The 16,162-nt window shown below is 41.9% G+C and overlaps 1 protein-coding gene across 1 annotated transcript in view; it reads right to left on the reverse strand.

Annotated features, from left to right (window-relative positions):
* myo7ab (myosin VIIAb) overlaps nucleotides 1-15,846 on the reverse strand; it is a 31,077-nt gene extending 15,231 nt beyond the window's left edge. Inside the window, exons 1-18 of the mRNA XM_070917322.1 lie at nucleotides 15,829-15,846; nucleotides 13,824-13,937; nucleotides 11,263-11,415; nucleotides 8,536-8,720; nucleotides 7,902-8,023; nucleotides 7,417-7,559; nucleotides 7,100-7,213; nucleotides 6,360-6,513; nucleotides 6,204-6,280; nucleotides 5,907-6,026; nucleotides 5,381-5,523; nucleotides 5,072-5,282; nucleotides 4,710-4,845; nucleotides 3,759-3,865; nucleotides 1,874-2,011; nucleotides 1,114-1,272; nucleotides 742-834; nucleotides 12-106 (exon numbers count right to left, since the gene is read on the reverse strand). Of these exons, the coding sequence (XP_070773423.1) occupies nucleotides 12-106; nucleotides 742-834; nucleotides 1,114-1,272; nucleotides 1,874-2,011; nucleotides 3,759-3,865; nucleotides 4,710-4,845; nucleotides 5,072-5,282; nucleotides 5,381-5,523; nucleotides 5,907-6,026; nucleotides 6,204-6,280; nucleotides 6,360-6,513; nucleotides 7,100-7,213; nucleotides 7,417-7,559; nucleotides 7,902-8,023; nucleotides 8,536-8,720; nucleotides 11,263-11,415; nucleotides 13,824-13,937; nucleotides 15,829-15,846 (2,282 nt within the window). The remainder of the gene's footprint in view (nucleotides 1-11; nucleotides 107-741; nucleotides 835-1,113; nucleotides 1,273-1,873; nucleotides 2,012-3,758; nucleotides 3,866-4,709; nucleotides 4,846-5,071; nucleotides 5,283-5,380; nucleotides 5,524-5,906; nucleotides 6,027-6,203; nucleotides 6,281-6,359; nucleotides 6,514-7,099; nucleotides 7,214-7,416; nucleotides 7,560-7,901; nucleotides 8,024-8,535; nucleotides 8,721-11,262; nucleotides 11,416-13,823; nucleotides 13,938-15,828) is intronic.
* Nucleotides 15,847-16,162: the final 316 nt, after the last annotated feature.

The following is a 16,162-nucleotide window of genomic DNA, read 5'->3' on the forward strand; positions in this document are numbered from 1 at the left end:
AAGCTCTTCACCTCTGTTGAAGTCCACGCACGGCCTTCTGGATGAGGATGACCTTGTCAGTAATACCCTTGTCCCTCTCGATCTCCAGCTGCATGTCGTGGTGGTCCTGACAAAGAAGAAACAGAGACAAAGCAGCAAGTAAAGGAGACGTAAAGAAGAGGTTTAAAGGCCGGATTACCAATTAGGCAAAGTGGATAACAGCTCCAGACCGTCAGAGGCCCAAAAGCCCAATTTGATTACTGAACTGAACTAACTGAAACGGTAAGAGTCTTAAGGTGGCTCCTGCTATTTTATGTTTGTGACCCGTTTTTTAAAGATTTATATCTTCAGGAGGAATAAATGGGGTTGGGACTGAGAGCCACAGAGAGGGTGAGGAAGCTGGAAGGTTTTTAGAGACAAACTAACAAAAACAAAAATAGAGAATATTACCATTCTTTGAATATATATGAGTTGTCTTTTAACTGTCATTACATAACTACCAACAAAAATGAATTGAGATACGCAAGCTGTTCTATTGTCTGTACATACAAAGGCTTATTTTTAAGATTTCTTTTTAAAGGCTCAATACAAAGAGCACTGATGGGGATTCAGAGCCAAGAGGCTGCAGCAACGCCTCAGACAACTCAAGCCTCCAGGACTCAACAAGCTAACTTTCACACACACACACACACACACACACACACACACACACACACACACACACACACACACACTCACACACACACACACACAAAAAGCAACCTTTAGGAAAATCTTGGTCTTTCCGATCTGCCAGTCGTCATGTTTCCCCAGCCGGGCCAGGACTATCCGCTGGCAGGTCCCTCGTAGGTCTTCCTGGAAGGACAGAGAACTACGTAAAAGTGGCGACTCCTGGACCAGGAAGGACTGTTTTAAAGACTTTGACGTGGAGCTCATTAGATACTGTATGATGTCATATTTCCTGCATTAAGGAAATACAGTAAAGAAATCTCAGTAAGCCAAGTGGAAAAATATGTCTGTGTGTAGTTTGGGTGAACTGACCCCTTAATAATGTTACTTTAAACAGGTTTAATCAGGACTGAAGACGACAACAGAAACAGAATTGTAACAGATGGCAGTGGTTGTGTTGTTGACCTGTATGTGAGCAGGTTTGATGCCAGGCATGAGGACCCGGTAACGGTCCACAAACTCGCCAAACGTGTATCGGATGGGATAACCGGCTCGCCTAATCCTGATGGTCTCCATCATGCCGGAGTATCGCAGCTGACGAATACACAGCTCTCTGTCAAATATCTGAAGAAAACCCCCCCCACAGAGAAACAGACAGAGGATTAAAGAGCATCAAAAAGAAGCTTAATGTACGCAGCACCCTGTACAGGTGTTATACTACGTCACTCTTAAAGGAGTAGTTACACATTTTGGGAGATAAACGTTCTTGCCGGGAGATCGATGAGAAGATCGATACCATTCATATGTCTGTACGGTAAATGTGAAGCTATATGAAGCAGCTACAGGCAGCTAACTTAGCTTAGCACAAAGACTGGAAACAGGGGGAAACTGCTAGCCTGGTTCAAAGACAGCCCAAGCTTACTAATCAATACTCGACCGTATAAAAACAGAAGTGTAAAAATGACCGGGAACAGTAACTTCCTGGAGCCTTGCGGTCACCGCGAGGTTACTAGGCAACCAGTAGAGACTCCAGGAAGTTCCAGGAACTGTTTTTTTGTGTTTTAACTAGTGAGCTTTATAGCAGCCCCTCGTTTCCAGTTCAGAGACAACGATTCAGAAATAACGACTCAAGAACAACGCAAACTTGAACCTGTGCTAAAAACAGTAAAAAGTCTTTGGAGTTTGTGAAGAATATGCAGGAACGCACATCAAAAATTGTTCTCACCATTGGTTTTTTGAGCTCGTTGGGTTTTATACAGCGAACAAAGAACGGCTGACACACACTGAGCGTCCTCATCAGCATCTCGAGGGAACGTTTGAACTGACTGCTCAGAGTGGGAGAGCGCTTCCTCGTCTCAGCACCCTGCAAACACACACACACACACACACACACACACAAAGTGTCGACAGTAAACATGTCAGCCATTGCAATAAACACAGTGTGATTTACTTCCAGAGACTCTTTGGGCTTTGAAACTGCACAGGAGTGATAATTTTAAGGTTTTTTTTGACAATATTCATAATCAGGACGCCATATAGTTTTTTTTTTTACTTTATCATGCCACTAAACATTTGACTTTTAACTTTTAACCAGTCGAAAACTCATTTTACAAGACCCGAGATCTTAAGTCACATCGGTTTGACACCTAAAGTGCTTTTAACCTACCACTTATTGTATCTGGTCTTTCTTTAATCAACACGTACAGTGTATTATCTGCTGGGAGTTACATGTAGTAGTGACACAGCGCCCTGAGGACAGGATAAGTGTGCTGCAAGATTCATATCCATCTTTTTACTTTACAATCTCAATAATATTTTACCACATCAAAAAACAATGCAACATTTATCAGTTGTAAACATGTTTTCCAGGTTCACAGCATTCAAAACATATCAGACTTCAACGCGGCCTGATGAATTAAAAGAAGATTGATCACTTAAAGCGACAAAGAGAGAATACTGAAAAACTGAATCAATTAAAAGAAGTTAACTACTGCAGTAGGAATATTCAATAGATTAAATCCAAGAATACTGTTGATATACTAATATTTGGTCAAATATTAAACGACTTTTGGTTCACATGAGTGATTATGTTGAAAATCAAGCATTTTTCCAGGAGTACATTCAAATTCAAGCATATTCCTCGAAAACGGTTAAAATTATGAATTTTCCAAACTATATTTAATATGTTTTTTAATTTGTTCCTATAATTTTACTATCGTTGGCGCTTTACGTGTTTCAGTGTGAAGAAAACAAACCAGTCTCACTCTGTTGGAAACAATCAGGATTTCATTTTTGTCACATTTTGCTGATGGTATTTAACATGTGGATAATAAACACTAGACACACATTAACACACACACACACACACACACACACACTATTACCACTGTACACGACAGACAAATGAAACAGGAAACAATACAAAATCTCTGACAGCTGTCTTCACTGAAACAGAAAACATGATGGGACGTCCTTCAGTTCTCTGAAAGTGTTTGTCTTGTCAAAAGCAATAATTGGGGGTTTGTCTTTAGACCGCCACATGACGAGATGGACGAGGACTGAGAAGCGCGTGTCAGAGAGTTTGCTGTTTAGCTTTTGCTAAATCCTATCAGATAAACACACTTTTCCATCTGGTTTCTGCTACAATAAACTGCACACCTGTAGGATAAAAAAAAAAAAAGAGCTTAAGAGAGAGGGGGGGGGGGGGGGGCGCTGCTATCTGGAGGTGCTTCTGGATTCATGGTTTTTTTTATTCAGTTTAAGCAAACACACATTGGGTTTGAGTGACCACATGTTGCTAAAGGCCGTTGATTACCTTTAGCGTAGGGGTGCTGGGCTGCTGATAGCCACACAGAAACTGACGTGAGAGGAAAAGACAGAGGAAACAGAGGAGAGACAGCAGAGTGAGAGGAGGGGGTGGGCCATTAGTAAAAGCCAACACCCTGAGGAGAAACGCTAAAGGGAGGCAAAAGTCACCAGTGACATAATCGCTTCAGCAACACCTTAAAAGTCATAACAAAAGTCAAAAAGGAGGTGAGAAATATTAGTCCACCATTACAAATATTCATTCAAGCAAAATCTAGTGGTAGTACAGTATTGGCCGGTCTCACCATGGCCACGTCAGCCTGGAAGATCTGCTTGATGAACTTGTTCTTGGACGAGTGGACGAGCTGGATGATGTCGGTGTGGAGGCTGTCTCGGTTCTTCTCCAGGAACCCTGGAGGACGGACGGAGAGAGAAAACCTATGAGGTCAGTTTAGATCAAATGCTGATGGAGCTGTTAGCCCCCAGGCGACGGGAGCTTTCGACTTCAGCCTCGGGCTCGCTGGCCCTGCTCCAGAGCAGGGTTATCCCCTGAGAATCGACTAAACAGGCAGGTGCCGGTGAGAAACGGGGCTAAGAATACGCAGTGTGAAACACCTTGTACTTGTCTTTTAGTCCTGGTCCAGTTTGTGTTCACACTTTTTTTTTACAAAGACACCCAGAACTGCAAATATAAAGTCAATATGAACTGACACGAAACTCATTGATTGGACAGTTTTGGCAGCTGTCAGACTGCATCATCAGGGCGACATGGACCCACGGGGATGAATCAAATTCAAATCAAAAGTACTGAGACACAGAAATGCAGTTGTAATATATAGTGCAGAGTAATGTATATATGTATAGTAGTAGTATATAGAATAAACAGTAAGAGGTAGATATGAATACGCTAAGATAGACACAGTAAGAAGAGTTTGAACATGTGCAGCAGTTACCAATATATAAAGTACAAGTATAGATGATAGTATAAATATGTATGGGAAGAGCATATTTAGCACAGGTAAGTGTGTATATTTAGGTATATTTGTTAATAGACAGTTGCATAATGCTGTTGGTTTTCTCTCTGTATCAGGGTCAGGTGTTCAGGTCGGCACATTTTGGATCAGGCTGCTTTCCAGATCTCACATAACCTCTAAAAGTCCCTCTTGAGAGACAAAACTGCAGCATAACCCGTCACAAACAAAAGAGGAGCGAGAAAACGTTAAAACAAGAGCATGAGAACGGAAAACTGAACGCACCTCTGGTCTCGTAATGCACCACACCAGCAAAGTGTTGGATACCAAACTGGGTTTCGTAGCAGTTTTTAGGAGGGATGTAGTTGGAGTTGAGCTTGTGCTGTGAGTTGAGCTTGTACAGCATCGTACCATCAGTTCCCTGACAAAAGACAAAGAACCAGGCATCAATTATAGTCAATTGTAGCTACAAATGTTAGTATTTCTAAGGCCAAAATACTGACAAAAAGTCACACTCGCCACTTCAAATTAGCTTGTAAAAGGCCCAAAACGAGCCCAGCATATCAGGATATCATAGAAGCTATAGACATAAACATGTTCTACAGATGGCCACACACAAAACCATGTCATTCTCTCTTGTATTGTACCTTGGGGAACTTGCTCTCTTCGTCAATGAGGGAGATGATGTTCATGGGTTTGTTGGCGATCATGTCCAGTGCGTCCTGGTTGTCCGTGAACTCGATGTGCTGCCAGCTGATGTCCTCCAGGTTGTACTCCTCCTGCTCCAGTTTGAAGACGTGGCGAACAAAGAACTGCTGCAGGTTCTCGTTGGCAAAGTTGATGCACAGCTGTTCGAAACTACAGCGAAGACAAATCACAAATTAATTAAACTAACAATACAAAAAATACAAACTACGGTTAGATGAACGGACAGATAATGATCAAGTCTAAATCACCTGTTGACGGTGAAGTTCTCAAAACCAAAGATGTCCAGCAACCCGATCGACCTGCGCATGATGTTTCTCTCACAGGACGGCGGCCTGAATATGGCAGCATTGATCTTATCCACAATCCAGACAAACAGCCGCCCGTAGATCCCCTGGAAGATGAAACTCATGGTCAGTGAGAAGACACATGGCTTCGTTGGTCTGTCGGTCCAACACTTTGGTCCAGACTGAAATATCTCAACAGCTATCACATGGATTGGCATGAAATTTGGTATAAATATTCATGCTCCCTGGAGGATGAACCCTAATGACTTTGGTAATGGTGGTGCAAGAGGAAAAGTCAGGAATCAGCTTGACATTTTTGCTTTTTATTGAACTATCTCAAGATTTTCAGCTGTTGCTATGTTGTTTTCTCAATCAGCTTCTGACGATGAGCGATGGGGTCGGACATGAACACGAAGCTTTCTGCCACAGCTGGAAGGGTTCTGGTTCTTCCAGACAAGAGATTTCTGTATTTGTGGGAAAAGCTTGGTACCTTGACAAAAGCATCCCTGACGTCCAGGCCTTGTTCCACGCTGAGAGGCGTGGCGACACTTTCACCCCGTGTGATCAGGGTTCGTGTGGTCAAACACACCATCACGTCCTTGGGCTCCACCTGTAGCGCACGACAAGCAACATTAGGAAACACGGGAAAACTACCAGCGATGGGCATAAAAGTTACTTAAATTGACTCCAGTTTAAAGCAGCTTCACAATGTGCGTCTCTTCTCTAAGACAGAATACGTGTTACATCACTTCATGCAGAGATATTGCTGGATTTTAAACACACACACCTCCATGAGTGACGCAGCAGTAACCAGGTCAGGAGATCTCACAACCACACAGGCGTCCAGGTTGTCGTACGTACGAGCTGAAGAAAACAAACAAGATCATCGTCTACGGCCTTTACGATTACAATAGAGCCGAAGTGTATTTGCGCTTCATCGTACCCTCGAAGCGCAGGTTGCCCATGTGCAGGATGGCAGCCAGCAGCTTGGAAATCTCCCAGTTCTCCGTCTCAGTGAACATGAGGACCTTCATGGCTGACAGGATGCTGGAGTAATCCCTCAGGTCGTCCCGGCCGTCGCACGCTGTGCAGTTACCCTGGGGGGTAAAACACACAGAGAGCTTTAGGTTACCTTCATTAAGTTGGTTAGTTGTCACTGGTCCTGTTTGAATGTATAAAAGTTAACCTGATTCGCCAACTACTTAGTCCTCGTCCCTGAAGTATTTTCTCTCATTGTATACAGCTTCTAATAAAGCATACATCTCCACTTGTAGAGCTGAAACAATTAGTTGTTTAATCAAGTTAATTGACAGGAAATCAATTGGCAACAATTCTCATAATTGATTTTAATTGTTTCTCAGGTTGCAGCCTCTCAAATGTGAAGACGTGCTGCTTTTCTTATTCCTAAATTAAAGTCTTAAAGTAAATATATTTGGATTTTCAACTGCTGGTTGGACAAATTATATCTATCGGAGAATAGAAATAGGTTTATTAGACACATCCTGCAGCGGGGTAGCTAACCGTGACCTCGACATGATAGTTTTATGAAAAAGTATGTGTATATTTGTCAGCATATAATACCACACGGGAGGGGGACATTAACTGATCCAGATCCCAGTTTTCAATAATGACCCCATACATCGGTGACAGTACCACTGGTCTCTCACACAGCCGCAGACTCACCATGGTGAGGTAGGAGTAGTCTGTGGCGAGGCCCAGGCCCAGCTTGGCCTTCATCTCTGGAGCCATCCCCTTCAGCATACAGTAAAACACATGGTAGTTCCTCTCATCTGGAGCCTGCAGGAGAACAGGGGAGAGACATGCTATATGACATATTATTGTCTATATCTTCCCCCTTATCATTTAAATGTTTAAGGTCATATCATTTAACTAGTATTGTATTGTTGAGTAGCAAAATATCTAAAAATAAATAAAGTTACTACTGTTACCTTTACTGACGCTGAGGATGTGTTGAATCTAAAACTAATCTTAAACCTCACCTGTCGACACACGCGAGACTTCTCCAGCAGGTACTGCTCGATCTTGGCTCCTTCAATGGCCCCTCGCTTGTTGAAGTGGATATCAATATACTTCCCAAAGCGGCTGGAGTTGTCGTTCCGAATGGTCTTGGCGTTGCCAAAGGCTGAGTGGATCGACAAATCAAACACACAGACACAGCTGGCTGTCAGACGGCACACAGCTGCACTGACACTACGTTACTATGGTGACGTGATGTTTGACTGTGCACAACAACAGAGAACTGATAGAAGTTCAGTTCATTCTTGACCTTGAAAAAATGGAAATAAAAAAAATCTAAATTAAATCTTCAATTTCATGCAAACTGGGCGAACTTCACCTGCTGCTGAAGATCGCTTGATGCGATCGAAAGCTCCAGAGCAGCTAGATTTGACATGTATTTTTCCAGACTTGCATGTACATGTGAGATGATATGTTGTGGAGTGTAGAAACCCGACGGCTGGCTGACCTTCGAGGATAGGCGTGGCCTCCAGGACTTGCTGCTCGATCCAGGAGTGTTGACCACTGATGGCTGCGAGGAACTGCAGAATCAGCTTTGTGCTCTCCGTCTTCCCGGCTCCGGACTCACCGCTGCCACACAGACGGGACTGTTACACACTCGTACAACACACACACACACACACACACACACACACACACACTCTCTCTCTCTTTGACTGTCTAGGTGCTGTGTCAGCAGAATTGACAACAGAATCAGCAATAACATCCTAATCAATGAGCTTTAGCTGGATTTTGTTACCGTTGGGCAGAGCCAGGCTAGCTGTTTCCAGCCTTTATGCTAAGCTAAGTTAGCCAGCTGGTGGTTGTAGCTTCATATAAAGAGTACAGACATGAGAGCGGTATTGATACTCTTACTGACACATAATATTATCTTAAAGACGCTAGAATTGAAGATTAATAAAAGGACAAAACTCTCATTTTCTATCGAGGACACTTTTAACATTTTAAGTTGTGTTAGTGTTAGTGTAGCATTTCTAATCTTTGTTTAGTTTTAGTTGAAGAATCTCTGACTTCACTTCCCTACACACACACACACACACACACACACACACACACACACACACACACACACACACACCCACCTGATGATGCAGCACTGGTCCTTGTTGTTCCGCTGCATGTTGAAGTAACAGTTGTCTGCTATGGCGAATATGTGCGGTGGCAACTCTCCTATCTTCTTATTGGTGTAAAGGCGGATCTGGTCTGGAGTGTAGATGGGCAGCAGCTGGTAGGGATTGACTGCCACCAGGATTGAGCCTGTATACGTCTGCAGGAGAGTGGATGTTCTAATTTATTATCATGCATTTTAGAGACAGAATATCTCCACTTTCAAAATGTCCCCTTTTTTTTAAATCACACAAGATTTATTTTCCCCGATCACTTGTCTTCTCTTTGATTGATTGGCATTTCTAGTGTTAAACAATTACAGCTTATCTTTGAAAATTGATTGTATTTACTGAGTGAACTCGAGGAACTGCATCGCATTAATCACATGAAAGTGTAATTCTTGCAGCAAATTCAGACTTTCTAAAATCATTACAGAGATTTATTATCATTGATCTAAATCATCCAAATGCATTTAAAAGCTAGTGAAGAGGCTCGAGCGAAAACAAAGTTACTGAGTACATGAGAAAGAATTAAAATCAAGTCATTAATAAACCACGAAAAGGTCTGAAGGTCACTGAAACACATGGACACCAAGAGAAGCCATGAATGAAACAACTATTTTAAAAGCTCGTGACTGAAAATTCCTGTTTATCTTTATTTCTCATAATTAAGAAAAGAAGAAAGAGAAAGAATTGCTTTTTTTTGCAATGTCTTGGGACCATGTCGGAGATAAGTGTTCTCACTTTAACATTTTATCCCTTAGATTCAATTTGTTTTACACATCTATTATTAAATCAAATAAAAAAATAAAGAAACAGGATTAAATTTGTAGATTACTGATGTGTTAAACTTTCTGTCTGATATACAGCCAGTACGCGTAACAACTGCTGATTACTTTAATAAATTGTGTTATGACATCATTATAAATTAATCAAAGCCGGCTGAGAGGGGCACTTTTAGGTGGCTACTACTGTACCTTATACTGAACTCTGTCTGCCTCTCAGGCCAACAGGTAGCATTATGCTAACAGTCCCAGACTAAACATGAAGAAGCAGCATTTGTAACAACAAACCTCTATAAAATCTGAGACTTGTCTGGACCTTCAAATGCACATTAAAAACTTGTATGTTTTCTGCTGCTTTGAGCAACTGAAAATGTAACTTCTTTTAAAATGGTTTCTGTCTTTTTTAATAAGTACATTAATGTTTTTTTTTATTTTTTTTTTTATTTTGCTTATGTAAAGTGAAATGTGCTACACAAATAAACTTCAGTCATGATCTTGAGATAATGGGAATGAAATAAATAAACTTTCATCCATGGCTGCTCTTACAGCCCACAGTTACAGCAGTCAACGTGTTAAATACAATAAATATAAAGAAAGAAAAGAGAAGAAATCTGTCTGGAGGATGTTAGAATATTTCTTTGTTTCTATTTCGACTTCATACTCACCCTCCCACCACAATTTGTCTACATGGAGAGAGAGAACACGACAACCAAAAACCATTATGGAACTAACTGGGACAGACTGGGACAGAAATACTCACCAAAGTACAAGTTTTTAGGAGCTTGCCCCTTGGCCAACTGAGCTGACCAACTACTAGACGATATCCTCCGTAAGCCTATTTAAGCCTGCTCTGTCTTTGAACAAAAGCTCCTACACGGAGGGTGTGACCAGGCGCAGTGTGCCACAGATCCGCTCAGTTTGGGTGAGAAAAAGCTATTTTCGTGCACAGAGAAGTCCCCTTCCTAAACCCTGTTACCCAAGTAACCTGGTTTCGCTGTAATGCGTGTTTAAAAACATCCAAAAACATGTGAGCTGTTAGTAATTGCTCCACATCCAACAGATCCAGACCCAGACCTTGCACAGACCATCTAAAGCCCGATTGTTCAGGCAGAAAGCACTCTGAAGTCTCCGAGGTCGCTCTGTTCTTCCAGGAGCAGCTAAACCAGAACGGGATGCTTCATGGATACAAAATGCATCCAAGCTATCAACACTTGTGACCCTATCTAACTATTATATCACTATTTGGCAACAGCTATCAAAATTAAGTATGCAATAAAGTACAATACAGCTGACGTTCCTAGTCAGGTCACAGAATATTGTGCAACTCCTGCTATCTCGTATTTATCAGATAGTAAGTCATTTCCATTATCGATCAACCTACTAATTGTTTTCTCGATTCAGTTTTCTGTAAATTGTCAGCAAAGTGTGAAAAATGTAAAATCACAAGTTGCCGAGACTTTGAAAGAGTCTTGAAACCAGAAAATATTCACTTTTGAGAAGCTGGAACCGATGAAGAAAATGCCATTTATATGAACGCTCAAACTATTATTATCATCAAAATGCTGCAATTCATTCTCTGTTGATCCACTAATTGAGATACGGAGGTCATAATTACGAGATAAGGTCTCTACTTATTTTGATTTCCATCCCCTTTCTAAGTGAACCTCTAGGACTCAAAGAGCGACGTGGGGACATTCTGTTAATTGCTTTATTTATAGCAACAAGTAAACTCAACTACAGGGTATTGAAGGCACATGTAAACAGCTTAACCTGAATAACAACTTAAATGGGCTGCGGCCGACTGTCAGGTTACTCCCTCCGTGTAAACGTCTGCACCTTGTGTGTCCCTTCACTGTACCGTAGTGACTGTAAACGTGCGTGTGCTCTTAGCAGATGAGAGCTGCAGCGGGGTACTAACATAGATGACGCATTCATTGTAGCGGATCAGCAGGTTGCGGAGGATGCCGGCTTCGTTGAGGTCGCCCAGACGGATCATGTCCTCCACCCCGTGGACGGAGGTCGGGTGCATGGGCTTGATGTTGGTGGCATTCTGAGGGGAAATCCAGTGTTCCTGTGGGAGTGGGGAGACGAGTCAGAGTCGGTGAGAGGGACAGTGGTCTGGAAGACTCGGGTTTATTTTGGTAGTTTTTAAATTTTGTGTCCATCGTCCTCTCACTCATGCCCGCCTCAGTACAATGCTTCAGTCTTCTTGAATCTTTATAACTTTACACTAAACTCAACTTTAAGATGTTTACACATATATGTGTGTATTAATATTATGTCATTATATTCATAGTATTATTTAAACTTGTCTTGTTCGCATGCTCACATTCTGTAAATAATTTCTACTATGGCAAAGTAGCATTTAACTACACGTGACGATGAATAAAGACTGATTTGGTATCCAGTACAGAGGGTAGGAGGTTAGTCTGTAAACTGTGATGGATGTTTACAGACGTGCTGAGAAATAATTCTATCATTCGTCTTGTTTCCTCTTCCAGGTACAGTGCATCCGGAAAGTATTCACGGCGCTTCACTTTTTCCACATTTTGTTATGTTACACCCTTATTCCAAAATGGATTAAATTAATTTTTTTCCTCAAAATTCTACACACAACACCCCATAATGACAATGTGAAAAAAGTTTTTTTGAAATTTTTGCAAATTTATTAAAAATAAAAAACTAAGAAATCACATGTACATAAGTATTCACAGCCTTTGCCATGAAGCTCAAAATTGAGCTCAGGTGCATCCTGTTTCCACTGATCATCCTTGAGATGTTTCTGCAGCTTAATTGGAGTCCACCTGTGGTAAATTCAGTTGATTGGACATGATTTGGAAAGGCACACACCTGTCTATATAAGGTCCCACAGTTGACAGTGCATGTCAGAGCACAAACCAAGCATGAAGTCAAAGGAATTGTCTGTAGACCTCCGAGACAGGATTGTCTCGAGGCACAAATCTGGGGAAGGTTACAGAAAAATTTCTGCTGCTTTGAAGGTCCCAATGAGCACAGTGGCCTCCATCATCCGTAAGTGGAAGAAGTTCGGAACCACCAGGACTCTTCCTAGAGCTGGCCGGCCATCTAAACTGAGTAATCGGGGGAGAAGGGCCTTAGTCAGGGAGGTGACCAAGAACCCGATGGTCACTCTGTCAGAGCTCCAGAGTTCCTCTGTGGAGAGAGGAGAACCTTCCAGAAGGACAACCATCTCTGCAGCAATCCACCAATCAGGCCTGTATGGTAGAGTGGCCAGACGGAAGCCACTCCTTAGTAAAAGGTACATAGCAGCCCGCCTGGAGTTTGCCAAAAGGCACCTGAAGGACTCTCAGACCATGAGAAACAAAATTCTCTGGTCTGATGAGACAAAGATTGAACTCTTTGGTGTGAATGCCAGGCGTCACGTTTGGAGGAAACCAGGCACCGCTCATCACCAGGCCAATACCATCCCTACAGTGAAGCATGGTGGTGGCAGCATCATGCTGTGGGGATGTTTTTCAGCGGCAGGAACTGGGAGACTAGTCAGGATAGAGGGAAAGATGAATGCAGCAAAGTACAGAGACATCCTGGATGAAAACCTGCTCCAGAGCGCTCTTGACCTCAGACTGGGGCGACGGTTTATCTTTCAGCAGGACAACGACCCTAAGCACACAGCCAAGATATCAAAGGAGTGGCTTCAGGACAACTCTGTGAATGTCCTTGAGTGGCCCAGCCAGAGCCCAGACTTGAATCCGATTGAACATCTCTGGAGAGATCTGAAAATGGCTGTGCACCGACGCTTCCCATCCAACCTGATGGAGCTTGAGAGGTGCTGCAAAGATGAATGGGTGAAACTGCCCAAAGATAGGTGTGCCAAGCTTGTGGCATCATATTCAAAAAGACTTGAGGCTGTAATTGCTGCCAAAGGTGCATCAACAAAGTATTGAGCAAAGGCTGTGAATACTTATGTACATGTGATTTCTCAGGTTTTTTATTTTTAATACATTTGCAAAAATCTCAAATAAACTTTTTTCACGTTGTCATTATGGGGTGTTGTGTGTAGAATTTTGAGGAAAAAAATGAATTTAATCCATTTTGGTATAAGGCTGCAACATAACAAAATGTGGAAAAAGTGAAGCGCTGTGAATACTTTCCGGATGCACTGTAAGTCTGGCTACCTGTTGGTTTGTTTACAATCTGTCTGATAGTCTGTCTGCTCGTGTTTCCTGCCCAGCTTGACTTCTTTGATGTTATTACAGATAGAGATGATGCCCCGAATATACAAAAAAAAAGACAGAAAGTTGAAATAAACTCTCCTTTAAGAATAACATATACAGGATTTTTACTGAGGCTTATAACTCAGTTTAGGTTAAAGGCTTCTCATCGACCACCAATTAACATGTGAACAAACAACAGTCAATCTAAACAAACACATACTGTTTGTAGCTTGTGATGTTGTGATATTGTACAGTAACAGTACTTCCTGTTCCGCTGCTGACTTACCCTGCCTTCATCATCCAGGACCTGGATCTGTCCAGAGTCGCATAGTTTGACCACGGCTCCCACGGGGACGTCAAACTCTCGGCCCGTTTTAAGGTCCAACCACACATAGTCCCCCTGGATTATAAATAAATAAATATTGTTGTTATATTGTATTGTTATATAGTTAAAATGAATACGGCAGAGATATTAGTACTCTACTATTAGTAATCAGGTTCCAAATTTAAATGTTAAAACGAGGAAATTGATATTGACCTGACAAACTGATCGTGTGAGATGGAAAATAGAAAATGTACATGCAATCTTGGGTGTTTCCTGTTCGCTGTTTGTCAAATGAGCAGCACAACAATGAAGGAGGAAAGCAACGAAAACAAAACAAAACAAAACAGAACAGAACAATAGTTGTATCAGTCTCGGGCTAAATGCTGTTTCAGTAGACAAGTCAGCAAAATGTGAGCTTGACTGTCAAGAGAGACTCAAACTTCTATAAAACATGCAGCCTGTTGGGCTTCAGAAGTCCAAAATGGCCGACACTCAGTAAGCTAAAAGTACCCAATGATTTTCACGTGTTTTAATCATAAAGAAAGCTGCCGGTACACACAGCTCAGTCCCCCCCCCCCCCACCCCCCCGACAGTCTAGACTGTGACCTTAAAGATGCTATTTTTTTGCTTCCCTTCAACAACATCTAGACGTCGACCATCGAATGAGATCCACAGCTGAGGCTCTGAGCTGAGATTGAAACAGGGTGTCTGAGTCGTGCCTCGCCGGACTCCGCGGGGGGAGAAAGGCTCCAGGATCTAGTTATTGTAGAGAAACTGTATGAGGTAACTGCGTCCGACTGACGGAGGAAACATGACGGCTTCTGCTATATTTACTGTGCTGCTGAGACGTGAAACGACAGCGAACACATCGTCTTTTCTCACTTGATTCATACATGCATATGTTTGATTTTTCATCCAGTTTATTTAATGCCATTAATCATACTTTTTACTTCCAGTTGTTGCACTTCTTTTCAACCCCACAAATGACAGATTCATGCTTTAAAAACAAGAAGAAAAAAGTTTCCATAAAAGATCTCAATTTCAATGTGATGGAGCAGACATATATCATACACTGTTTTAAATTTAAAAGGGGAATACTGGGAACGTCAAGGTGTAAGTAGGTAATTCTGTGTGCTCGTAAAGAGTCAGATATGTTTTCTCTTACTCTTACTTACTTCTAGCCATGCAGACAGAAAGCACGTATGTTTTTTTGGGGTCTCCTTGTACCATTTCTGACATTGCTGAATTTGTTATGTTGTCATTCATTCAAGCTCTGCTTTGTGAAAGTCTTCTTGTTATACTTGGTGATGTTTTTTGTGAATGAAACTTGCCCGAAAATGGAGGCAATTTGAGGGCATCTATTGAGCAATTGATCCCATCTCACAAATGCGCACCTACTGCTGTTCAGGCAGCATTCATCGACTTGAAACAAGCGATTTATAACACCTTTGTGAGGTGAGGGGGTTTGTTGAATTTGACTTGAACTGTTGAATACAAGTAAGTTCTTGCATGAGGCCCATGTTTCCAGAAAAAGATGTTGTTGTTGAATTTTTTTAATGCTGTGAGCCCCACAAATCCATTGTTTCAGGGCACAGACAAAAAAACCTGAGCCATCAGTCTGAAAATATTCACCACAAGGGGTATAAAACACATGACCTTGGGTGAACGGACCTTTTAATACATTGCATTTATGCTTAACACCGTCCTTTGCTTTATAATTTGCTTTATAAATATTCTTATTTGCTGTATCTGATTTATTTATCAGGTTCCATCTAATCTTTTACTGATATTATAATTGCCTTCTGCTTATCTGGGGTTTCAGCAGTGTCATTTACGAGGGTGATTTAGTGAGTCTGGCAGCCTAAAGAGAGAATAATGAGGGGCCTCTGCAAGACGAAAAGAAAAGAGTAACTTTCTGCTCTCCTGCAGAGAGAAAGCAGCTACCGAGCAGACCAACATGACCTACCTGCTGCAGAATGACCATGGTTCAGCCTCGGGTTGATACCAGGACATCAGACGTCACCATGTGTGGGCTCTGCAAAGGAGACAAGTCCCAGACATCAACCAGCTGACCGAACGAACCACTTCTTCAGAATGATTTATGCATAAACTGGCAAACATAATAAAATATATTGAAAGTGTTTGTTAGCAGTCCTCTTAGAATAAATAGACATACTGGCTGGTTAGCATGAGCATGACAAGTGAGCTCTATGAAGTACAATACAAAAAACACAATACTAACAGCACAATATACCAAGCTTAGCCTCGTATAATTCATTATCACCAAACCTTCAACTTTT

The sequence above is a fragment of the Enoplosus armatus genome, chromosome 13 (genome assembly GCF_043641665.1).
Source record: "Enoplosus armatus isolate fEnoArm2 chromosome 13, fEnoArm2.hap1, whole genome shotgun sequence".
Lineage (NCBI taxonomy): Eukaryota > Metazoa > Chordata > Actinopteri > Centrarchiformes > Enoplosidae > Enoplosus > Enoplosus armatus.